Source organism: Vipera berus (assembly GCF_964194415.1).
Source record: "Vipera berus genome assembly, chromosome: 1".
NCBI lineage: Eukaryota > Metazoa > Chordata > Lepidosauria > Squamata > Viperidae > Vipera > Vipera berus.
Genome location: NC_138202.1, coordinates 140735225 through 140762859, shown reverse-complemented (window position 1 = coordinate 140762859; position 27635 = coordinate 140735225). Strand labels below are relative to the sequence as shown.

The 27635-nt window shown below is 34.7% G+C and overlaps 1 protein-coding gene across 1 annotated transcript in view; it reads left to right on the top strand.

Annotated features, from left to right (window-relative positions):
• Positions 1–27635, top strand: part of LRP1B (LDL receptor related protein 1B) — a gene marked incomplete at both ends in the record, with an annotated part of 948262 nt that overhangs the window by 903777 nt on the left and 16850 nt on the right. The window contains 9 exon segments of the mRNA XM_081314549.1: positions 542–783; positions 4360–4583; positions 6089–6195; positions 9033–9149; positions 13178–13351; positions 13943–14068; positions 15238–15402; positions 19140–19301; positions 24376–24550. Coding sequence (XP_081170675.1) covers positions 542–783; positions 4360–4583; positions 6089–6195; positions 9033–9149; positions 13178–13351; positions 13943–14068; positions 15238–15402; positions 19140–19301; positions 24376–24550 — 1492 coding nt within the window.

Here is a 27635-nt window from a genome sequence, read left to right as displayed (position 1 = left end):
GCTTTGACATACATTTCGACTGTAATGGAAACGTCATTGGATTACTAATATTTACACATAAAACTTGCAATTTTAGATAATAAAACTGTACAACTGCCATGTACTTTCCATTATTTATTCTTAAAATATTTCACTGCACCCTTCATTAGTAAATATTCCACAGCAATTTACATAAATGAAATAGAGGAACTTTAAGATACAAAACAAGCAGCCATTTACTTAAAGCTACTGACCTTTTTAAAAAATTGCCTGAAAATAACATATAGTGCCTGGTATCTGGGGAAAAAATTGGCATCAAATAAATGTCTTAGGAAAATCTCGCAGGTCATCTGAAATTAAACTTTTCTTCTAGCTGCTTCTCTGGAAAGAAGAATCCAACAGTGTTGTCTAAGAGTATTCCTCTTCAAATTAGTCTATTTGAAATTTATAATTTACTCAAAAATATAGAAAGCATATATAAAACATTAAAATAAATGAATTGCCTTTCCTTTTAATCGTTGAAATTTACTTTATTTTTGTATTTCATTACAATAATTTCCAGGCTCTGAAGATCAAGTTCTCTACATTGCTAATGACACTGATATCCTGGGTTTTGTATATCCATTCAACTACAGTGATGTTCATCAACAGATTACTCATATTGAACATAACTCAAGAATAACTGGAATGGATCTCTATTATCAAGGGGAAATTATTATTTGGAGTACTCAATTTAATCCAGGAGGCATTTTCTATAAAAAGGTCAATGGGGGAGAAAGAAGACAAAGCAGTAGCGGTGTGATAGTAAGTCAACAATGCTGAGATATTTTGCATGTTTTTATTTTGGATTTTTTTTTCTTTTTTCACTTAAATGTGACAGTTTCAAATACAAAAAGTTCCAATTCTTTGTCCTTGTTAAACCCAGTAAGTCAGTATAGATTTACAATAATATGAAGCCATGGGTTGTATTGTGGTGGTTGTGTAATGGTTAGAATGCAGTATTGTGGGCTAAACTTTTGAACATGCACCATGCTCTACATCCATGAAGTGACATGAACAGATTGTACCTGGCAAGAATAATAGGGGGCAGAGGGCTACTGCAAATCCACCAAACTGTAGAAGAAGAAAAATGAAGTTTGAATGACTATGTGAATCAAAGTACAGAAAAATTGCTGCAGGCTGTGAAAACAGAGAGCATTATCAAAATAACAGAAACAAAGGCAGAATATAAGGAAAAACGGCTGGATGATAGATTAAATAGGTGGAAAACCAAAGCCTTGCATGGACAACATTTGAAAAACATTGAAGGAAAATGTGATAACAACTTGACATGGGCATGGCTTAGGATGGGAACCATCAAGAAAGAAACGGAAGGCTTAATACTGGCTGCTCAAGAACAAGCACTACAAACTAATGCCATGAAAACAAAGATACAAAAATCTACTGACAATCCAAATTGCCGACTTTGCAACAACAAAGCTGAAACTCTTTCACATTTAATATGAGAGTGCAGCAAAATCGCACAAACTGATTACAAAGCTAGACATGACCAAGTTGCTAAACTAATCCACTGGGCATTGTGTAAAAAATATGACTTGCCTGTGTCTGAAAAGCTGTGGGAACATAGGGTGGAAAAAGTTGTTGGGGAATGAGAGGGTGAAGATCTTGTGGGACTTCCGAATACAGACAGATCGCCATTTGGAACACAACACGCCAGATATCACAGTTGTAGAGAACCAAAGCGTACAGCTGATTGATATCGCTGTACCAGGAGATGCCAGAGTCGAAGAAAAAGAACTGGAAAAAATTATGAAATACCGCGACCTGGCCATCGAAACTGCACGATTATGGATGAAACGCGTAACAGTGATACCCATTGTCAGCGGTGCACTGGGAACTATGTCCAAAAACTTTACAAAACACATCAAGAAATTGCAGCTTCCTCCAGCAAAGCTACAAAAAACTGTGCTACTCGGAACATCTTACATTTTAAGGAGATACCTGGTTGATACCTAGGATGCTGGCAGCAACCCGTGTCAACCATTAGTGCCAGTCAATTTGAGTGTTCAGTTGACTGAGTTTCATGTTTTATGAATAAGTTTTATAATCATCATCATCATCATCATCATCATCATCATCATCATCATCAAATGTTTTGGCATAGCATAATTATTTTAACATTTTATTACTTAAATATTTTGAACTTTATTTTAATTTATTGATAGTTATTAATAAAACAATCATGTGTAAACATATGTACACAAATATGCCTGCAGAAATGATTACTCAAATTAATAAGATTTGTCCATTTGGCAATCTAAATTATATTGCGTGATTGTAACTGAAGCTAGTAATACATCAGTCTTGAAATAGTTGTTCTATATGTATTTACGGTGCATATTTATAAATTAAATTGTAACTTCAAAATAAAAAAAAAATTGTAGATATTGAAGGAAAAGTCATTGTTTCCTGTACATTATTTATATATCAATGCATATATTCCTAATAATTTAATTTTAAGAATAGAAGATTAAAAAAATTAAGAATGGTATATATTTGTATTTTAAAACTGCAGAAAAATATGCTGGTTTGGAATAGTATTTAAGTCGGGTAAGCCCCAGGTGACTTCCTTCTGTTCCATGTTGGCTTTTCTGTGAACAGTGAAGACTCTTTGCAAGAGACAGAGTATCTCTGTAATAGCCCAGAACCATAGTTGCAAGTCATGTAGCTATAAAGAATGTCACCCACCAGGTATTCTGATTTGATTTTAGGACTGCATCCTGGCTTTGCCAGGCACAGTCATTAAAATGAAAAAAGCGAAGAAGAAAAAACCCAGCTTGCTGAAGGGGGGCAGGCAGCTCCTCTCCATGCAGATTCAACCTTCTTTTCTCCAGCCCAGAGCTGCATTTCCCTCCTATCTTCTGGAGACATTCTGCCCAATACAAGGCAAAATAAATCTGTTAGGCAGACTTTTTATTCTCAGAGTGAAAAAGTCAATTTTCACCCAGCCTCCTTGACAGCAAAAATGCTGCTTAGTGGAGAGATTCACTGGAGTCCATTTTCAACCAGCCTCATAGACAGGAGATTCCACCCAGCATGGGACAAAATCAATGAAGCAGTGTTTTTGCTATCAAAAATGGCTGAAAAAGATCCATCCTGAAATGCAAGCCAAAATCCAAGCTTGGATTTCAGGATGGACTGTTTTCACCAACCTCCAGGAATCAACCAGGCGACTGCAGCCTGTTATCTTCCCTACTAAATTCCCTGTTGATTTTGTGGGGTAGCCAGGAAAAAAGATTGCAGATGGCAATCACATAATTTCAGGGTGCTTGGCAATCCATCATTAGTGTAAGCTGATTGTCAAGTGCCCAAATTGCAATTACATGACCATGGAGCGCTGCAACATCCGAAGGTTAGGCACTGGTTGTAAGTTTCTTTATTTAGCACTGTTGTAATTTCAAGTGAGCTGGGCAGGACTGGAGCCTCCTGTCAACACCAACTGGTACTAACCCCAGAGGAAGGAGGAGAATCAGCACAACACTGTGCTGCCAAACCCCAACTTTCAAGCTGGTCCAGAAGGATACCATGATCAGTGGTATAGAAGGCTACTGAGAGGTCAAGAAGAGCAAGGATGGATGCACTACCCCCGTCCTGCTTCTGCCAGTGGTCATCTAAGAGTGATATCAATGCTATCTCAATTCCATATCCAAGCCTGAATCCTGAGTGAAAGGGATCCAGACAACAATCTGCTTCATCCAGAACCCTACAAACCTGCTGTGCAACAACTTTTTCTACAACTAACCTGGGCATTTTATGCCCCCCAGGCCACATCTGACCCTTTAGCTGTCCTGGTCCAGCCTGCATGAGGTCAATCAGAAATCAGAAATTAAATGTGAAAAGGTGTGCTGCAGGAGGCAAGTGAAGAGGCTGAGTCGAGTTCAACTCTGCACAGTTGTGGCGCAGTCCTTCAGTCGATTGGTTGAGTTTTTTCACCTGTTTGCTAACCCTGTCAATTGATACTGCAAATCCCATTTGCAGTATCATTGCTACTATATGGTCCCTTTAGAGCTATCCTTTGCTGTATATACCCATAAAGAAATTATGAAATGGCAATTGCAAAACCTTAATGGCTTAGAAACTATATGGAAGACAAAGAAATATAATATGCAAAGCAATTGTGGCAATCTATGAAGCATAAAGTATTTCTGGAGAAAAATAAATTTGAAGTCATCATAGCCTAATAAAATATACAAATATTTATACTTTAAATGTTCTTCCAAGGTCAATGTTAAAGCGCTAGGTTTCTTTATAGACCAATCAGGTCAAATAAATATATAGCAGACCAATTTTAAACATCATTTTGTTTTGCTTTCTTTCTAGTGTCCTGAATTCAAACGCCCTAGAGACATTGCAGTTGACTGGATAGCTGGAAACATTTATTGGACTGATCATTCCAGAATGCATTGGTTTAGTTATTATACAACTCATTGGACAAGTTTAAGATATTCCATCAATGTGGGACAAATAAGTGGACCAAACTGTACAAGACTCCTTACAAATATGGCAGGAGAACCATATGCAATTGCTGTAAATCCTCTGAAAGGGTATGTTGTTAACAAGAACTTTTATGATAGGCATTATGTTAGGCATAGTAAAGGTAAAAGGTAAAGGTTCCCCTGCACATGCGTGCTAGTCGTTTCCAACTCTAGGGGCCAGTGCTCATCTCCGTTTCAAAGCCAAAGAGCCAGCGCTTGTCTGAGGACGTCTCCGTGGTCATGTGGCCAGCATGACTAGACGCCAAAGGCGCACAGAATGCTGTTACCTTCCCACCGGAGTGGTCCCTATTTTTCTACTTGCATTTTTACGTGCTTTCGAACTGCTAGGTTGGCAGAAGCTGGGATGAGTAACAGGCGCTCACTCTGTTATGCGGCACTTGGGATTCAACCCACCAAACTGCCGACCTTCTGATCGACAAGATCAGCGTCCTAACCCACTGAGCCACCGTGTCCCTTTATGTTAGGCACTGTATAGTGCAAATGCCTCTGGAAAGACATAGCTTCTGTGTCTGCTTGGTCCTTCTCTTCACAGAGAAGAAAATTAGGCCTTTCTTGCCTGTTCCTTTACTTGTTGACAAACTCTCATTTAAAATTATCAAAATGCAAATTCCCTATGCGATCAGTGAGAATGACTTTAACATTTTAATTTAAATAATAGCCAGTTGAATAGTCCAATGGAGCCTGGTAAAAAGCAGAAATATGAATATGTAGAAGTCTGAAACAGACATATTTCATACCAAAACTAATATACAGGAGAGCATTGAAAAGTTGGGGGCCAGAGTTATAGATCTTTTCTGAAAGGACAGTGATCAAAGTCAGACTAAAGACCACTGCAAAGCCTGCAATAACTGCATTTAGCTTTGTCACAAAACTGATATTGTCCCATATATTTCAGTTTTCACTACTTGTTTCACTTGAACCAGATTACATCTATACTGCCTAGATAGAAGGTCCACTTATTACAATTCAGACAGTGGCTAGCAGTTCCTATTTAGAAACAAACCAAACCATAGCTTTGTAAATTTGTGCCCTATGCCTTGGGAAAATATGTGAGACTTCTCAGATAAATGTTTAAATTCAGGGAACAAGACAAAAATAAATCTATCTTATGAAGACACCACTAATTGGCAATTTTAGAAGAAGGAATCCCTGGCTTTTACACCGAGGATATTACAAAATGAAGAAAAGAGCCACTGGCTTATTATCATGCATCCCTAGCTTATTATTCTATGTAAATGTTTATAAAGTAATACATATAATGCAATACATATAATGTAATGTAAGAACATTATAGCCCATCCATAATTAACCAGAGATATTAAAATATTCCATGACAAGCTATCATGTACATGGTCTAGGATTTATGTCTAGGCATTATTCTCATTCGTTTTTCATTTGGGTTCATGAAATAGAGTTTCCTCAGTTTCAAAATAAATAGGTAGCTTTGTGAATTCTCAGAAGGACCGAAAATGAATAAACTGACCAATAGCAGCAGGCTCTTTGTGTTAAGTATTATGGAACAGTACTATGTGATTTGTGTTTGGGATTTCCAGCATGATGTATTGGACTGTAATTGGAGATCGTTCTCATATAGAAGAAGCAGCGATGGATGGTACTTTGAGGAGGATAATAGTACAAAAAAATATACAAAGACCAACAGGTACAGCTAAATTTTAATAAAACATTATATATTAATGGACTCCATTTCAGCTAAAATATTAAGTTATTCTGGGCTATATTGCAGCCTAGCAATAATCCTGATTCTGTGTTTTTTGTATTGTTTTCTATATGCGGCAAGAATTACTTTTTTTCTATTTTTTCTCCCTTGATGTTGCAAGTATGTATTTTCCACATAATCATTTTTTTCTGTTATTCAAATGTCACATACAGATTATACTTTTAGGATAACATAACCTTGCAATGTATGCAACAATATAAATATATACAACTATATAGTACTTGTTTTTTGATGCTTATTAATTCAGTCATAGGTGTCTACAAGAGGGATTAAGTGGGGCAAATGACAATGATCCACCCAGAGTTGCATTTTAAGATAAGTAGCCATACCAATCTTTTAAATAAATAAGAAATGAAATGTGCACCACAATGTTGTGACACATAGTACATGACTTACATCCATTCACTGGTTGGGCAATGAACGGTTCATCCTGTTTCCATCATTTTGATTTGTGCCTGACTATTTTGATTGCAAAAGAAACAATTTTAAAAATTTCCATACATGATGGCAAATAAGTTATAGCTGCATTTGACCATTACATCTTTTTTTAATTTCAAATATTTTATTATAATAAAATAAGGTAATAAATAAAATAAAAGATTTTAAAATAAGAAAAATAAGAAATCAATTCATGTGATATTTCCCTACTAACCTAACAGGTTCGTAAAAAGGATTACACAACTGCTGCTTTCTGACTATTAAAATGAGCAGCATACAAATAAATCAATAATATTCACATTGTTAAAGTTCATTATACAGATAAATTAGTATTAATATTTTATTCAATCAATCATTGATAATATTAGATACAGGTAAGCAATTATCTTCACATATGACTAAGAAGAAAAATGAAGGACAATGTGGGAAATAATGCATTCACATCATTCTTATTTGTACAGTAAACAATGTCCTTCAGTGTGATATAATCCTAAAATTATAACCATTCCTTAAACTCGAATTTTACTAGGAAACATTTTTTTAACAATATAACAGAGTTGACCTAACAATCTTTATATTGATTTTAGAATGTAGGTGTAATATATAAAAGTTATGCAAAGAATATAAACATACACTTTAAGAAACTGGCATGAAAAATTTACAGCTTTTTGTAAGTACATTTATGCATACATTATACAAACTGTGGCATTAGATATCTGTACATCCTAAATATATCTGTGATATTTTTGCTATAGAATACTATACATAAGTTTCCTTGGTATAGAATGAAATCCTGGGAATCAGAGAAATACTGGAAACTTACAGTAGCAAAACAAGCAATTAAAAAAGACTGTTTTGAATCCTTCTGAGAAACAAGAAAGACTAATACAATGTTATATTATTTCTGTTTTTGCCCTTATGTACTAGTGTTAGGAGCAATTATTATTCTTATTTGCATACATAAGTGTTCTCAGTATTGGCATAAAAGTTTTACGTATCATTTACAGTGTATGAATCAAGTGTACTTTAAAATATTAACAAAGCAGTGGCAGACTGCAATACTCTGAACAAACTCCTGTATTACTGAGTTTTTTAAAAGTTCTTTTGTCAAAGATTGAACAAAGTCTAAATTAAATGTCCACACTGATCCTGGGAAAAGTTGGAACTGATTTAAAGTACAGTAGATAGCTGTAATGTTTGTGATTGTTCTGAAGTGAAAATCAGATGTCAAGCATGGCCAATCTTAGTCTGAATTAGAATTCAGTAATACTCATTACAAACAAATTTTTACTTTGGAAAATGTACATTGATTCCACTGTAATTAATGCTGAATGTGAAATCAATATTGCAAAGTGTAGTACTTTGTTGTGAGCAGACAAAATATAGGAATTCAATAATATTCAACTTATTTATTATGATCAATTCATTGGTTCTGGATATGTCTTCATTTAGTTACTTAGACCTTATAGTGGTTTTATGAAACCTTATAATAGATTTATTTTATTAAATTTGTAGCCAGTTTAGTTAAATAAATGAATGTGGTAAGTTTGATTTTTCTCATTACATGTTTTTCTTCTTTAAGTTAATTCCATCTTTTTCCCTTTTATATTTGTGATTTAAAAAATAATCTGCTTAAAAATATTTACATTTACATTTTTAGCATACATTTTAATTTGCTTAATTTTTAGCATACATTTTCTACCACCATCTCTTAATTTTTTTGTATCCATTTTATACTAGTATCTGAATTATTCTACTTTTTTGCGTATTTAGTGTGATGGAAAGCAGTTTTTCCTAAGTAGCATGTATTTCTGATAACCTTTTTCTAATATCTTCATTTTTTGCAACTGGGAACTGCATCAAGTCTAGAAACATGACTTTCAATTTAAATATGTAGTCTAGGAAGTGTTAAGGATGGAGGGGTTTCCTTCAAATTTATTTTTACCTCTAATTTAGGTCCTCTTTTATTCCATTAATGTTGTAACATCCAAATACAAACTACTGTATAGGCAGTTCCTGATTTATACCAGAATTCTTTCTCAAATACTTTTGCATCAAGCAGTTGTTGTATATAACAACTGCATGCTCAAACACTGTAGCCACTGTTCTTGTGCATCTTTGTGAAAGGATGGATTTAACTATGTCAAGTGTTACATAACTATCTGCACATTGGGACTAACTGCAGTGTTCTATGGAGAAATCCAAATCTAGAAGAACACCTCACCTATTGTTTTGTATAGTGATGTAAAAATATCTAGGACTAGGAGATCATTTTCTTATACAGTGTTTTAAATTCAAATTATTAAATAATATGCTTACAGGTCTAGTGGTTGATAACTTCAGTCAACGCTTGTTCTGGGCTGATTTTGAATTATCAATAATTGGCAGTATTCGTTTTGATGGCTCTGATTCAATTATATGTGTTGGCAGCAAACAAGGTAAGTATATATTTATATATATGTTTGAGGGTTCTGCTCAGTATCTTACCTGTTCCCAGCATTGCACTTTTCTGGACAGAGAGCTCTAATGTTCCCAGGATCTTTTGGAATCATTCTTTCAGCATTGCAGTCACAGCTCTGAGTGTTCACACCACCATTGAGCCAGTTTGACCTTTACTTTTCACACTCTCTTTAATTCCTACTTAAGGCCTTGGTACTTCTACAGCTTCTCAGACTCCTTCTTCCTGATTTTGCTGTCACTTAGCACAACTACATTTATGACCATCGCTATCTTCTGTCCTGTCTACTATCACAATATCTGTGATAGTATTGATTGGCCAGTACCTACCTATCAATCTGGATCTGAAAGTCCCACAAGATCTTAGCCCTGTTATTCTCAAAGGCCTTCTGTGGAATCTTCCATTTGGACTTGGGCGGGTCTAGACTATACATTACACAGATGTTCCTGTACACAATGGCAGTTACTTGCTTGGACTGTTGAATATATGCTGTTCCTGCCTGCATCTTACATTGTGAGGTCTTTCTAAAGGTGCTTAGTGCCTGTTCTTGTGCTGCTATGGTCAGTGCTTCAGTGCTGATCATTATCTTCCATTATCTGTTGATGGTACATCCCATACAGAATCTTGTCTTCCTGTAGTATTTCCTTTGTCTAAACATCCTTCCATATCTGCTGCTACCTCAGGAATTCTCTCAGCACCATATCAATGGGTGCCATCTTACTCATGTGGACACTCTGGGTTTTGTTCTGGACAGTAGCTTTGACACTCCTCAGACTCCACCTGCCCATTTTCTGGCTGCTGTACAGTTTCTGGGTGTTGGGCTTCAGGTAGAAGTCTCCATACATTATGAGGAGCCTCCAGGTCTTCACATTGGCAGCCTCCATGTCCTTCTTGAGCCAATTCACTATATCAGCAAGGTATCTAATAGCTGGCAGGGCATACGTGTTGATGATTGATGGTGTGGATCTTGTTCTTTTCATTGAGCTGGGTCTTCAGGTCCTTATTTTTTGATGGTATTTAGAAGTTGCTGTCTTCCTTATCTTGTATTTCTGGCTGCCATATGACTGTGGGATATCAAGGTACTTGTAGCTAGGCTCTATGTCTGGTATGACCTGGTAGTTTTACTCCATTGGTGTTAATTATCTTTTGTCTCTTTATTACTATCCAGCCATATCTTTTCTTTCTCCTATATGTTCTTTCAGTTTTGTTCAGTTTCTACTATTTGTGTCTCTGCTGTTCCTGTATTGTTGCATTGCACTTGGGATTATGTTTTAGTTGGTTCTTTGGAGAACAAGACATTTATCTTCTTGACCTCTGCTTCTCTAATATATCTTCTTAAACTAGTAGCCAGTGCTCTAAAACCTTGTTTAGCAGTCTCTAGGGCTTCACATGGAAACAGGAGCTGGTATTTGTTTTCAGTAGCCAAGTAGTTCCACCAGCTTACTAACTTCTCTCCAAGTTGCCTTGATCTTAGCTTCTAACCTCATTTTCCAGGGGATGGGAGTGAATCTACCACTTCTTACCTTGATTGTGTAATCAATCACCTCCAGGATTACAGAGGCTGTAATGTATACAGTTTATTGGTTTGCATTACTAAGGATTGTTATGAGGGCTCTATTGGCATTTTCAAGTATACTATCTGAATATACTTCTCCACTGAGCATTAGTAATTGGTCATGAGGATTGACTGTTTAGCTAGTTTATAAATTTTAAATTTACAAATAAGCAAAATAAATTAAGATAACTGGAGATTCTTAAGGAAAGATTAGACAGCCTTTGGTCCAGAATTGTATAGGGCATGGGTCGGCAACCTGCGGCTCTGGAGCCGCATGCGGCTCTTTCAGCCTTCTGCGGTTCCCAGCCATTTGCAGAGAGAGAGACAGAGACATAGAGAGGCATTTGTGCTTTCCTTCTCTGTCTCTCCATCTCTCTGTCTCTCTGTGTCTCTCTCTCTCTCTGTCTCTCTCTCTCTCTCTCTCTCTGTGTGTGTGTGTGTGTGTGTGTGTAACTCACGCTGTTCTCTGAGAAGCTGACAAGCTTATTGGGTGGGGCTCCTGCCTTTGCTGCGTCTCCACAGGAAGCAGGAAGCAGGATGCAGCAGCAGAGCCAGCCCAATAAGAATGTGTGTCAGCTTGTCCAGAACAGAGTGAAGCCAGCTTGCCAGGTGAGCAGAAGTTTGGAGAGAGGGAGGGAGAGACAGAGAGAGAGAGAGAGAACTCGTGCACAGCAGCCTCTATTTCCTTTTAATTAAATTCTTCAATCAAATTTCCCCCCCCCCTTGCGTGTGTACATGCGCATGAGTGTTTTGCGGCTCCCAGTGTTTTTTTCCCCCTCTGGAAAACATCTCCAAGTGGCTCTTTGAGTATTTAAGGATGCTGACCCTGGTAAAGGGGCTCTTACCTGAGCAGCGTGTTGGACTAGAAGACCTCCAAGGTCCCTTCCAACTCTGGAATTCTGTTTTTCTATGATCTTATACCTCATATAAACTTATGTGTTTTGTAATGTAGGGAGTGGCAATATCATTCCACTTTTAGGCATTGGCTGCACATATACTTGTTCTTCTGGGTTTTCTTGAGTCCAGGATGTAATGTATAATTAGCCTATCTAGTTGTGAGAACAGCTTTCTCTTCCCTATGCTGACGCTTGGGTCACTAGCTGTTTCTCAATTTGTGTAGATATAGGTTTTCTTCCATTTGCTTCATATATCATATCTCATTACATCTGCTCTTGTAGTAGCATTCCATCAATTCCAGGTCCCTTTGTTTTGTTTATTCATGGTTTGTTCCAGTAACCTATTTATTGTCAGATTATCCTGGTTCCCCAACATCTGATACAGACCTTATGATACTTCTAGGCACCATCTGAGCCATTATGACTCTCCTAGTTTTTGACTCTCATATCTGAGGTAGGCAGGTGAAGTGTTAAGGAGTCTTTGCCTAAGGACCCCTACTGGTAAGGTATATGTCAGGACCCACCTCAATCCACATCTTAGGAAATAAGAACTCTTGGATGCAAGTTTAGTCCAAAAGGAAAATGTTTACTAGGATGGAATCGATTGTGGCAATACAAGACGGAATCTAACAAAGTTACATTTCAATCCTATATAAAGAATTCCCATTTCAGCCCCTCCCCTCATCCATTTGGTCAGGCCCTTCCGTGGGAAAGGGAACTCTCCTTGGTTTTATGGTTATTGCTTTCCTTTTTAGTTGTAAATGAAGATGCAATCCAGATCTGTCTCTCCCCCTCCCTCCCCCAGTTCAAATGTTCCCTGTTGTTTGAAGATCGCCTAAAGTCTATCCTCTCCCCCCCTTCGGAGAGATGGCAGAATCCCCAGAATAAGCACATTGTTCTACCTATACATTTATGAAATGTGATATAAATGGATTCTGACAGTATATTCATTTTTCAGTTGAATTGTACAGTCTATATGTTGTATTAAAGCTGGAAAAAAACTGAAGTGATTTATTTTGGTCTGTTTTTTTACTTCTCAAAAGCCAGGCATTTTGCATTTTAATAGGGGTGTGTAGATTTTTTAAAACATTCACTCCATGTATGTGTGTACGTCTTTCTGTTCACGTGCATATGCATATCCCCCAAGATCTGGTTTTCTCCTAGAGTTTTTTTTTTAAATTTCCAACCAAATTGAAGTCAATGAACAAAGGGACAAAGGATTATTCTTTATTGTAAGGTTTATAGGATTTTGTATCTTTTGATGCCTCTGCATATGTATTAGAAAATGATAATAATTAATACCATTCCTATTTGAATTATTTTAATTGAGGAAACTTTCTATAATGTAAAAACTAATTCAGATTCTCCATGTGTTCTGTTGATAAGAACTCCCTGTTCAGAAGAAAGAAAATATAAATGACTAGAGGTATAAAAGCTTCACCCTTCCTTTTTGTTGCAGTGCACCCTAAAAATACTGAATGATGAATGCTATCATTTCTGTTGGTACAGACATGTTGCATCTAAACTGAAATGTGTATTTCTTTTTACCTATTTAAGGCTTACTACATCCTCATAGAATTGATATTTTTGAGAACTATATATATGGAGCTGGACCTAAAAATGGTGCATTTAGAGTGCAAAAATTTGGCCATGGTGCTGTAGAATATTTGAACTTGGAGACTGATAAAACAAAAAGTACCTTGATTTCACATCGCTACAAACAAATACATTGTGAGTATATTTTATTATTTTCAGGGAAAAAATAAAATATTTTATTATTCAAAATAACATACAAAATAAATATATAACTTATTCTCCCCTTCCCATGCACATAAGATTTTAGGGACTTAGTAAATGAACTATTTGGGAGAACTTGGGATAGCATTAGGAATAAGATTTTTGGTGATGCCTGAAGTAACCCCTGCCGTTTTCTTGGCAAAGTCTTTCAGAAATGTTTTGCAATTGCCTCCCTCCTAGGAAGTGACTGTCTCAGGATCACCCATCTGGCTTCATAATTCTCCCAGTTTCTAATTTAAAGTCTTAACCACTACATGAAACAGTTTCTTGTATTTGAGTTTATGGCTCCCATAAACTATAGGAGTTCAAATTGCTTATCACTTCTTGTCTGAAAATCCATTTATGTCCTTGAAAACAGAGGATCAGGATTCATCTGAAGTTGTTCCCTTTTCTTGTATTAATGGGATTGAGGGACAGGCTCAGGGCTAAAACTAATGTCTATACTGTAAGGGCCTTGCTTCTTAATTCATTATTTACTTGAAAAATAATCCATATTATGCTTCTTTCTTTTTTCCTTCCAAATAGCTCTCAATCCTTGTCTGCAGTTAACCTGTGAGTTCCTGTGTTTACTCAATCCTTCAGGTGCAGCTTGCATATGTCCGGAAGGAAAAGCAATGTTTAATGGAAAATGCAGTGATTTGAACATATTAGGTGGGCATTGACAGTTGTTTAAGAACTTATTCTTATTTGAAGTAATTGTAGATGAGTAAATGATGCTAAATTCTCTATTTTTATATTTCTTTCAATGTCTAACATCTAAGTAAATGAATGCATTTTATTAAAGTAAAAAATGAAAAATGATATTCATTTTGATTAGTACCTGGCTTTTAAATTGTTGGCTTTTAAAGTTAAATCTACCTAAAAGTTGCATTCTATGATCTGAAGTTCCCTCCCACTAAGTTTACATATTTTAAATGACAACAGCACCTCTCAATTCTGTTATTTATTTATATACTATGCTTTTGCTCTTCTGCAATCAAAAACCTTGAAGCAGCTTACAGGTTACATGAACAAAACAGCCATAGCGAGGTTAAAACCAAACAAATGAATCACAACAATGATAACAATAACCACATCAGTTTCCACATATAAATATAAAGACACAAAGTTGGCAAAGAAATAAATATTGCAGTTTACTAATATGACAATTGGGAGTTGCATATTCAGTACATCTGAACATTATCAGTTTTGGAAAAATCTACTTCTGTTATGATGCTGCTACAACATTTTAATTCAACATCAGTGCACCAATCTGCTGTACCAATTATACTAAGATTAGATTTGTGCAAAGAATTTACAAAGAAAACTGGCACAAACAAAACATTTATATTCATAGCTTTAATGCTTTAATACTCGAAAGCTTGGTAACTTTCACAGCTCGGCATGCCAGTTCCCCATAACCATTCTTTTTGCAACTGATTCCAACTGAAGTGTTACCTGCATATGCAGAACGTTAATTCAGAATACCTAGGAGAGACTTCAAAGGAACTATGTCAAGATTATTGGAGGTTAGTGCTACTTCAGTGCTTCAAGAATGATGTTTTGCTTATACCAATGTGCTGTATGACTTATTCAGCAGAGTGCTTTGCAGAACTTTACTAGTTGCAAGGCCTTGAGCTGAAAAATTCAGCTGAATATGTTGTTCATAGGAATTATGAGCAGCGAACAAGACTGGATGGCTGCAAGGGATCTTGTATCCATTAATGCTCTTCTATCCTAGCAGTTTCTTTATTCTGGCTCTTTAATTTCATCTCCTGGACGAACAATGATAATGATAATCATCTCCTGTCATGACCTTTGTGTTTATATCTTAAGTACAGATGAGACTTGTAAGCTGGCTTGTGAAAATGGAGGTAGATGTGTTATAAATGAAAAAGGTGACCAAAGATGTTATTGTTGGCCAAGTTATTCAGGAGACAGATGTGAAGTTAACCATTGTAACAATTATTGTCAGAATGGAGGAACATGCATAGCTTCGGTTCTTGGTAAATATATATTTTTTAAATTTTCTCTATTTATTTATAGATTTATTTATTGTAGGCAATGGAAAACAGTTATTCTGAAGTTATATCATTACTATTAGCCATTAAAATTTCTGAGATTTATGACTAAGGCATAAAGCACTAAAACCCATATGATTTTGATTTTCTTCTAGAAAAAAGTGATAGTGACATGTAGAAAATTTGCTAGGAATGGCTTCCTCATTTTCCCTGCAATATGAGAGTGTAGAAACCTCACGTCCAGTGTCAAGGGTTATATGGCAGATTTGACAGAAGAACTGCAATTCAGGCACTCATTTTTCCTCTTACCAACTACAAACATAATGGAAATTTTCCAAGGATTTACAGTTATTCCTAAAAATTTGCATAGTTCTGATCAATTAGATCATTCTAATCTAGCTACCTGTTCCCTAATTTATGATAGATAATTTTACATTATTTTTGCAGTGGTCAATGCCTGCAATAAAGATTTTTATTTGATTTAATATTTCTGTGTTCCGTGATGAAAATGTTAGCCTGCTATTAATGCCAAATGAGTCATGAGGGGCCAGTATAGCTAATGTTAAAGTCACTCTCACCTAAAGTAACAAATTGAGGTATTGAACTTGAAGAACAATATGGTGTTTCTACCTCTCTTCAAATTTGTCTCATAATATTAAAGACACATGAAATTATTTCTTAGAAACTGATTAACCTGGCATATTCAGCAATTCAGTACAGGGAAAAAAAACAGAGTGAGATTGTCTAATAAGCTGAATGTGCTCAACAATCATTAAAACATAACATATGTGTCTTTTTAACATATATTTAACTCCAGGATACAGATAACTATGTCAGAACATTAATTGAGAAGAAATGAGGGCAGCTATATGTTCTCTTATAATGGTAATAGAAAAGATTATTCTTCACAGCAGATTAGTGCTTTTGGAAAGAATTGCAACAACGAATGAGTGCCTATTAGATAGCAGGATGAGGATCCTAAAAAAATGGTTGAGATGTGAAAAACTCTTTGTAAGTCCCATCCATATTTGATGCAACTTTTAATCTTTTAGGTAGAGAGCATACTGCAGAGGTTACTACCATAGTCACTACTTGTAGAATAGGGCAAAAGTTGACTGATAAAATATTCCTTCATCAGTAGTTGATTTTGTGTAATGGGTTATACTCTTAGATTATCTTAATAGAGAGCTGAAATACATGCCACCCCACTAAGTTTTCCCTTAGTTTACTAAATGATTGTGAGAGTATATTTCATTGATATCCTGTTAACTATATTGGCTGGCCAATAAAGGTTGTAGGAGGATTTGGGTATAGTATTTGCACTTAAGGCTGTACTGAATTGGGCATGTAAGGCGGCTAAATAAAACTAACACAATAGTAAGAAGGTTAAATAAATAACAAGGTAGCACAAAGGCAGAAAAAAGGATAGAAAAATAGGCATACTTACCCAGAACAGAGAAGCTAGAAACAAGGCTAGCAGCAAAGCACATCCACCAACCAAAAAGAGGGAGTTTCAAACAACAAACTCATGGAACAGGTGACTGATACTATTGTAGTAGGCAATACATGTTCCATGTATGTGCTCATGCCAAAGGAATAGCCAAACTATACATGCATTAGATGCAAATTATGTGAACTACTACAGGAAAAAGTTAGGAACTTAGAGGCAACTCTAGCTAAATCCTAACGTATGAAAGAAAGTTCCACCCAATTGAACCAAATAACAAACAAATAACTCTCACAGGATTTGACCCTACTGATAAACCCCAGAAGACAAACTCAGGATCCAAAAATATCTTGACAAGCTTAAACAATGGGCTTTATCCAACAAAATGAGTTTCATTGTGGAGAAAAGCAAAGTTTTACATCTAACAGGAAAAATCAAAGGTACAAGTACAAAATGGGCAAGACCTGGCTCAAAAACAGTAACTGTGAGAGGGACCTTGGAGTCCTAGTGGATTATCAGTTGACTATGAGCCAGCAGTATGCAGCAGCAACCAAAAAAGCTAATACTATCCTGGGTTTTATAAACAGAAGAATAAATCAAAATCACATGAAGTATTAGTACTGCTTTATAAAACCTTAGTAAGACCACACCTGGAATACTGCAGCCAATTTTGGTCATCATATCACAAAAAAGATGTTGAGAGTTTGGAAAAAAATCAGAGAAGAGCAGCTAAGATGATCAAAGGCCTGGAGACCAAAACATAGGAAGAATGACTTCAGGACTTGGGGTTGGCTAGTCTAAAGAAAAGAAAAAATAAGGGAGACATGATAGCAGTATTCTAGTATCTGAGGGGCTGCCACAAGGAAGAGGGGGTCATGTTGTTCACCAGAGCACCAGAGGGAAGGATGAGAAACAATGGTTGGAAACTGGTCAAATAAAGAAGCAACCTGGAATTAAGGAGAAGCTTCCTGACAGAGGACAATCAACCAGTGGAACAGCTTGCCTCCAGAAATTGTGGGCGCTCCATCACTGGAGATTTTTAAGAAGAGACTAAACAACCACCTGTGTGAGATGGTGTAGGTTCTCCTGCTTGAGCAGGGGGCTGGACTAGAAGACCTCCAAGGTCCCTTCCAGCTCTGTTCTATTCTAATTCTGAATTGGATAGTGAATGGGGATTAAAAAGTAAAAAGCAGAGATTAGTAATGATTAAATTAAGATATCAAATAGCTAAATAGCTGAATAACATAATTCTGGATAATGATGGTTTTTATTTTATAGCCTATTTACTTATTTACCTACTAAAACTTTCCCAATCAAATGTAAATTAAATTGCAGAATGATTATTTAAACTAATTACTAATGGCTCAATCCTCAGTCATTCCGATGAAAGTTTTTTTTTTAATTTTATTATGCCCTGTTTCTGTACAAGTTCAAATGTTAAATATATTTGATTAGTAGATTTATGTTATAGTCAATACATTTTCAATGTTTACATATTATTGGGTGATATTCTTAATCTAAGTTGCTCTGTCGTTTGATTTTCTGTAAGTTGGAAATCAGTCTGTAAATACACTATTATATTACTAGTATTAGTATTGCTAATTATTATAACGGGAAATAATTAAATTCACAGTAAGGCATTATTTGCTATATGAGGAGATAAAAGAATTGTAAGTTTTAGACTCATTATCTGTACACAAATTTTAATTAGTTGAATAAATTCCACTGACAAATTGTAGATTCAGTCATTGTTTTCTTATAGTTTACTGTTTGGGGAAATTCCATTGTGGATCTTATGGATAGCTTTAATTAAAATGTGTACATTTTCTTCAGATTTGGTAAGATAATATCTGAACACAGAAAATGTCATCAGTTAATTGAAACATATATATGGAAAATGTAATTAAAACTCAAAATAATATGAGCTATTTTCAGATAAAACAAATTATTGTAATGGATTTTAAAGAAATTATAAAAAGCAAAATCAAGGGTTTTAAATCATATACAGTAGTTCTCATTCATTGACTACCTCATGTAGTAGCCAATTACAGTTATAACAATGATGAAAAGTAGGTTTATGGCCAATCCTTGCAATGATGACCTTTGCAGGTCTCTAACCCACATAACACATACTAGTAAATGTGTTTAAAATATTTATAGATGTTTTATGGTGCCAATTGATTTACAGTATCTATATTCTATAACACAGCAGTATGAATCAGAAAGGTGTACATAAGTAGAGCTACCCTACCAGATATTTCATTTTGTCTTGTAGGAAGACCTGCATGCATTTGTACACTGGGGTTTACAGGTCCAAATTGCAATAAAACAGTCTGCGATCATTTTTGTCAGAATGGAGGAACGTGCACTGTCACTGCTGGAAATCAGCCCCACTGTCAGTGTCAACCTGAACATACAGGGGACCGATGTCAAGATTGTAAGTACAGAATAAGTGGAGCATAATTAACAAAAATCAGAAGAACTGAATTGCTATTTTTTTTCAGTTTTTAAAAGCAATCATTTGACAACATACTGTACAGTACATCCAGAATATATATATATATATATATATATATATATATATATATATATATATATATATATATATATATATATATATATATATATATATATATATATGCTCAAAAAAATAAAGGGAACACAAGATAAGACATTCTACTATTAAATATAGTACATTGTGTTGTTTAAGTGTTCCCTTTATTTTTTTGAGCAATTTATATATATATATATATATATATATATATATATATATATATATATATATATATATATATATATATAAGGGACGCGGTGGCTCAGTAGGTTAGGATGCTGAGCTTGTCGATCAGAAGGTCGGCAGTTTGGCGGGTCGAATCCCGAGTGCCGCGTAACAGAGTGAGCGCCTGTTACTCGTCCCAGCTTCTGCCAACCTAGCAGTTCGAAAGCACATAAAAACGCAAGTAGAAAAATAGGGACCACTACGGTGGGAAGGTAACAGCGTTCTGTGCGCCTTTGGCGTCTAGTCATGCCGGCCACATGACCACGGAGACGTCCTCGGACAAACGCTGGCTCTTCGGCTTTGAAACGGAGATGAGCACCGACCCCTAGAGTTGGAAACGACTAGCATGCATGTGCGGGGGAACCTTTACCTTTTACTTATATATATATATATATATATATATATATATATATATATATATATATATATATATATATGTGTGTGTGTGTGTGTGTGTGTGTGTGTGTGTGTATATATATATATATATATATATATATATATATATATATATATATATATATAGAGTGATTTAGTAATGTGTGTGTGTGTGTGTGAGAGAGAGAGTATAAAAAGTGCTTTTTCATTTTAGCACTACCTTATTCTTCAAATTGTAGTCCAGGTGTGCTGTGTACCCTTATGAAAAATAAATGAGAATACATACGCACACACAAAAAGTCTTTTTCACCATAAATTCTAATAACTTCTTCTTAATGCAGTGCAGACCAAAACTGAAAGAGAGAAGGGAAGGTAGTTTCAAACAATAGAATTATGAATAAATTAATCTTCTTTTCTGCTGTACATTTAAATTAATATGTAAGGGGAAAGTGAAGACAAAGCACTTCTTTGAAGTTCAATGGCAGCACTTGTATACCTAAACTTTGATGTAATCTGACTTATTAATAAGATCAGAGTGCCATTTATGATTTCTTAAAGTGTCATTAGATACCAGGTTAATCAAAATGTTTGTAAAGAATTTATGGACATTTGTTATTTTATTACATTGCTATTATGAATTCTGGGGGCACACAAGAAGTTCTGCAATTTCATAGTGAGTACTCTAAAAGTAATCATATGAATGTTCTTGATGGTAATCAGTGACTCGTAGCCTGTTTCTTAAGAATATAACACAAAAGTATAGAAATATAGACCCCCCCAGTTATTCAGAAAAAACATTTTTGAGTTCAGCGGGGTTATTTTTGTGCTCTCTGTTAAACTTTGACGGAAAATGTTATGAAAATTATTAGCAAGGAAAAAGGTGGGGCATTTTAAAAAACTAAGGAAAGAATTACACATAATTTTAAAGCGATTTCAAAAATTAAGATGTGGGATGTAGCATCTGGAAGTAATATATTAGATGGAGTATCTGGAATACATCCCTATTATTATACAGTACTGGGAAAAATAAAATACGTTTCACTGACATTGTTCTCATCTAACATGTTACAGTTCCATTTTCAGGAATACAGTTTAGAGAGGTTGCAGTATTCTTATATATCCACGTTTGTAGTATATGTATACATGCATGTCTACATGCATGCACAAATACCAAGGTTTATATATAATGAGCCTGAGACAAATTTTAACATGAACAGAAATACAAGGCTTAGCTTTTTCCTCCACAGAAAATGTGGGTATATTTAGATCATTTAGGAAGAGGAAGTTCAATCGGTTATTTTAGTGAAGCCAAGATTCTAGAATAACTTAGTCAGTTTCCACTTGTCTGCTTTCTTCAGCCTTCTAAATACAATTGTAGCACCTACTCTCAATTTATTTAAAGCCTTAGTCTCTGTAGAGCCTAATCATAGAATTACAGGACATTAGAAGCCAAGGAATCTAAAATTTAGGTTTTTACTGTCAGGTTATGTTGTTGCTACACTAGTCCCAGGAGCTACAAGTACAAGTGTTCAAACTTAATTTTGATTTCTCTGTGGCAAATATGAATCTCACCACCATGCAATAATGTGACAAAGTTGATTTTCTGAAGGGATATAATTTAGTCTTAGTGGATCCCAGTTGTTGCTATCAATTGTTCAGTTGCTAGATATTTTCACTTGATATATTCTCAAGTTTCAATACAATAAAATGTAAAAGCTATAGCTCAGGGCTGAACCATGGAATCTGTGGTATTGTCTGAGCTTGGTTATTTAGGTAACATCATCAAGTAATGAAACATCTGCAAGTAAACAACCAAGCTGAACACTAAGAATTTTATAAACTACAAACCCTCAAAATGTTTATTCATTTATATATAAAATAAAATCCTGTTCTATATTTGATAGTTGATATATTTATAAGAGCCATGATGCACGTGCTTTTCTTTTTCAGCACCAAGTTAGTACCAAATTCAAGAATTGTCTTATATCTGGTATTGTACTTTTAAACAGCCATCTATTTGATGTGAAAAATTGACTGATGTCATGACGGAAATTGCTACTTATTAATATAATAAAATTTCAGTATATAGAAAACCTTGTAAAAAGTATTATATTATCGTATTGCATTTAATAATGAGACCAACAAAAAAATTATCTGCATTGTGCACATTTAGTTTTATTGAAATCAACTGATCATCCTTCCATTTGGGAAATTATTAAATGTAATTTGGATATCTGAAAAACAAAATATCCTTCATTGCTGGTGATTCTGTTAAATAAGCAACATGAATCCTAATATCAGCTGCTTGCAATTCTGAAAATAATAGATCACATAAATCATGCATAAATGGACATACAGATTAAGAGAAAAAATATATTTACTTGAAACTTACCTAAAAACAAATTGTTTCAGTCTCTGCAAACAGGCAGAAATAAATTCATTCATTCAAATATAAAAGTAAAGGTGCAAAGTTATTTATTGTGTTATATACTATTGTGATACCTTTAAAATCTAAAAATATTATCTAAAATAATGAAATATATTAGGTAACCCAATTCTACTAATGAACAAATATGAGAAAGGGATGATATTTATTTAAATTTTATAAAAATGTGATATTTTTTTCCTCTGATAGACAATATTAGAAAAGTACAGGATCATTGTGTTGCAGTTGCAAACTCTTCACACATGTATAGGTAGTCCTTGACTTACGACTTCAATTGAGTCCAAAATTTCCATTGCTAAGCGAGGTAGTTGCAGTTATTAAGTGAGTTGTGTCTCTTTTTACTACCTTTTTGCTACGGTTATTAAGTAAATCATTGCAGTTTTTAAGTGAATCATGCAGTCAATAAGCAAATCTGGTTTCCTCCATTGACTTTGCTTGTCAGAAGCTGGCGGGAAGGTTACAGATGGTGATCACATGACCCTGGGACAGTGCAACTGTCACAAATACATGCCAGTTGCCAAGCACCTGAATTTTGATCATGTGATCCATTGGAATGCTGCAACTGTTTTAAGGGTGAAATTGATCATAAGTCACTTTTTTCAGTGCTGTTGTAACTTCAAATGGTCACTAAATGAATAGTTGTAAGAAGAGAACTAACTGTATTGTATAATAAGAAAATTGCTTTAAAGACATAATTTATGTTGTGGTATTGCAATATTGTCCTATGAAAGGGCTATAATTTGCTCCGCGAGCTGCATTGGCTACCGGTTGCTCTCCGGGTGAGGTTCAAGGTGTTAGTTATGACTTACAAAGCCCTTCACGGCATGGGTCCGGATTACCTATGGCAACACCTGCGGCCGGTGTCAACTTCCCTCCGTCCAGTGCGCTCCCACAGAGAGGGCCTCCTCAGGGTGCCGCCGATCAAAGAATGCCGATTGGTGAGCCCCAGGGGGAGAGCGTTCTCTGTGGGTGCACCAGACCTTTGGAACTGCTTACCGGTTGAGCTCCGGATGGTCCCCGACCTTCGCTCCTTCCGGCGCGATCTCAAAACATTCTTTTTCGAACAAGCTGGCCTGGTCTGACAGGATGGGGTTGGGTTTTTAAAACTAGTTTTAACTTTAATATGTATTGATTTTATGGGCATGATGTTTAATGGCTTTTTAATTTTTGTATTCGACTTTTATTGTGTATTGCCCTGTTCACCGCCCTGAGTCCTTCGGGAGAAGGGCGGTATAGAAATCAAATTATTAAATTAAATTAAATTAATTATAATGGTGACAAAACAAAGACATGTTCTCATTTTGAGAAAACTGCAGTTATAACACATGTTCTGAGCCACTACAGAACTGGAGTGCCAAATTGGGATGATATATTCATTTTTTTTCTTAGATTTCCAGGAGTGGTTCACTAATGCCTGTAAACGGGAGGTCACCACTGTCTGTAAAAATATTTTGTTTCAGGGGGTTTTGTTTGTTTGTTTCCTTTTTGTTTTATTTTTTAATTGTGAAACAAGAATTCTGTATGTTCCACATGCTTTAGATCAGATATCATTCTTCGATAGCTGGGGATGGGGAAAAAATAATGGCAAATATTAAAAAAAATCCATAAAGGAACGTCCTTGTGATTTGACAAAAAGGGACTTTTAAAAAATGTTTGAGAAATTTTTGACTCATTTTGAACATTTTCCCAAATAGATCTATTAGATTATACCTTTGAAATCAGTAAATATAAATGTGTTCATGTGTATAGTTCAGCTATATATGTGTCCTATAAAGAAAAAAATATTTTATTGCTTGATAACTTGTTAAAATAGCTATTGATTCAACCAATTTATTAATATGCTTATTAATATGCTTATAAGAGGATAATTGTATGGCATCTTATGGATGTATATGTGTGTATTCATTGCAGATATTTGCCACCATTATTGTGTTAATTCTGAATCTTGCATCATTGCTGATGATGGCAATGTAGAATGTTTCTGTCCTCTACAATATGAAGGCACAAAATGTGAAACAGACAAATGTGTAAAATGTCATGGAGGTCAGTGCATCATAGACAAGAAAAATGATGACATAATGTGCAAGTAAGTTAAAGCTGTGATAAATCGTGTAATTGAATAGCCAGAAATGTATAGTATCCATATATTTGTAAATATTGGGTAAGCCAACATTATCGTTGATAGATCAAGACTTTGCATTGTCTGCAACTACATTAAGCTGAGCAGATATGAATTAGAATGAGATTATTTTAAAATATATAAAATGAACTATTATTCAGTCTTGTATAGAAATGAAAATTAGGATACTATGTAAGAAATATGGTAAAAAGAGAAAACTTTATATATCTGTTAATCAAAAATCTATAACACATCTATAATTAATTCAGTAGATTTAATGAAATCAGAATAGTATGCCTTAATGTACAATTTGCAGTAGCCATCTGTGCTATTGTAAAATATGTGCATAGACATTATTGTGGGAAAATATTTTAATTATACATTATCCATATTGTAAATGTCCCATAGTAATTAATTTGTAGATAAAAATATTTATGTTTTGCCTTTTTGAAAAATTAATTACAATATGTATATGCCAGGTTTAATTCAATGGAAAACTAAAAGGGTAGAGAAAATATATACAAGAGTATTATGTAGTGCACTCTACTCTTGAATTTGTTGTGAAATCTACCATGAATTAAATTTAATATCATTTTTAGAAAATTCATGTTAATATCCGATTTGTTTCAATAAAACTGATAAACCTGATATTACTATCAGTTTTAGAATTGTTGCCTCTTATTAGCTATTGTAGAGCATATGAAGATTACATATGCTGTATAGTACATTTTTCATAATTTTTTGTTTTTTATTTTCTTTTATGAACAAGAATAAAATACAAAACGGAAAAATAGAAAAATGAACATCCAACACTAATAACGAGAAAAAAATATTCATGTGCACAAAAAAGCCTCAAATGCCAAATATTATCATTAAACATAAACATTAACATTAAACATAAACATAAAAACATTAAATATAAAAAATCCACCCTGGCTGGATGCTGAAAATAAAAAACCATCCCCTTACATAATGGGTCTACAAATAGTTATAACCTTATTTAATAAAACTACTGTATTAAATAAATATGTTTTTTTAATTTTTAATTCCATTTATATCCCGCCCTTCTCCGAAGACTCAGGGCGGCTTACAAGCTTAGCAGTAGCCTTCATTCTATGTATATGCCTGCTTGTTAGGGCTTTCACACACACCCCAAGCGGCATTATTACAAAGCTTAATTGCCCCCAACAATCTGGGTCCTCATTTTACCTACCTCGGAAGGATGGAAGGCTGAGTCAACCTTGAGCCTGGTGGGACTCGAACCTGCACTAATTGCAGGCAGCTGGTGTTACTTAAGGAGGCCTTAGCCCACTGCTCCACCAAGGCTCTTATGTCAGATGAGGAAAACTCTGTTTAATAATCAAGTCTGCCCAAATGTAATTACATCATATATGTAAAAAAGGAAAAAAAGTCAATAGGTTAGCTCAACTATTACACTAATCTTCAAATCCTTCTGTTAACCATCTGTTATTGTATTTAACACATAGAAAGTCCACACACGGCTTCCAGTCTCTTATAAAGTTATCTAGTCCAGGGGTTCCCAATCCTTGGTCTGAGGCCCAATGCCAGACCACAACCCATTCAGAACTGGGCCGCAGAAATGGTGGGTAAGCATGCACATGCACACACACATGCAAAGCTGCATTTGTGAAAGTGGTACATGCACATGAAACCATCTCCTTTCCCCAACCCCACAACCCCACCAGAATAGTCAATAGTTGGCATCAATTTTCATTTCCAATGCTTAGCAAGTATAATCCTAGCAGCGGTCACCATGTAAAGAAACAGTGTCTCAGACTGCTTTTCAGTTGGTTTATCCATAGTACCTAAAAGAAAAACTTCAGGTTTAATTCATATCTATAGTTTAAATATTTTCTGCATTATCATTATTATGCTTATCTAGTATGTTTTAACATGTTTACAAAACTACCACATACGATAAAATGTACCTGGATTTTGATTATATTTTCAACACTTGTTAGAAATCCCTATATATATATTTTGCTTGTCTCTCTGGGATCAAATACCAATGATACATCATTTTATAAAAATATTTTTTCAGACTATAATTCCAAGTAAATTTTAAACTATTAATCCATGCATTATCCATTTATCTAACATTATACTAAAAAAATTGACCATTTTACCATACAATCTTTGACATATTCATCTTCCAAATTCACCTTAAGTAACATTTTATATACTTTAGCGATCAAGTGCTGATCTCCAGAACTTGATATCCAATTCAGATTTAATTCCTGCAAAAGAACAACTTTTTTATTAAATTTAAATCTTTCAAAAAATCTATAATAATTACACCAATCGCAAACAAATCCTTCACTTAGTAGTTGTTCTCTTGTTACCTTAAGTCCCCCTTTTTCAAATACCGATAAATCTTGATATGTCATCTATCTACATTCTAATAACATCTCTTTTCTATGTAGTGCTTCATGGGCTGATACCCAAAGTAGACACTTTGTCACCCAATTTTCTTTTATATTTCCACCATACATGCCTAACTGATTGCCTAATGATATCATTCTTAATACCAAGGTTAACTTTTACTTTGTCATATCACAAGTAATCATACCACCAAAATCTCAAGTCAGAACCTTCAAGGTCTAACAACTTTACATTTTTTAAAGTTATCCAATCTTTTAACCATACCAAACAACAAGCATCATAATATAATCTAACCCAGGCCTCCTCTTCCTTTAGCATCCTGTAAAAGCTTATATTTAACTCTTTTTTTATTTTGCCAAATAAATTTAAATATATTTAATCAATATCGGTATAGTCTGGAATAGAAGTAACATTGTAGGTAGTACATTCATTTTAATTACTGAAATTCTTCCTATCAATGACAAATCTAGTTTTTCCCATCTGTTTAAGTGTAACTTTATCTCCTTCCATATTTTAACATAATTATCTTTATATATCTTAGAATTTTCATCAGTAAGAATCAGCCCCAAGTACTGTGCCATTTTCACAATTTTAAAACCAGTTTTAATTTCCAATGTCTTCAGATCTTCCACATTAGCATTCTTGATCA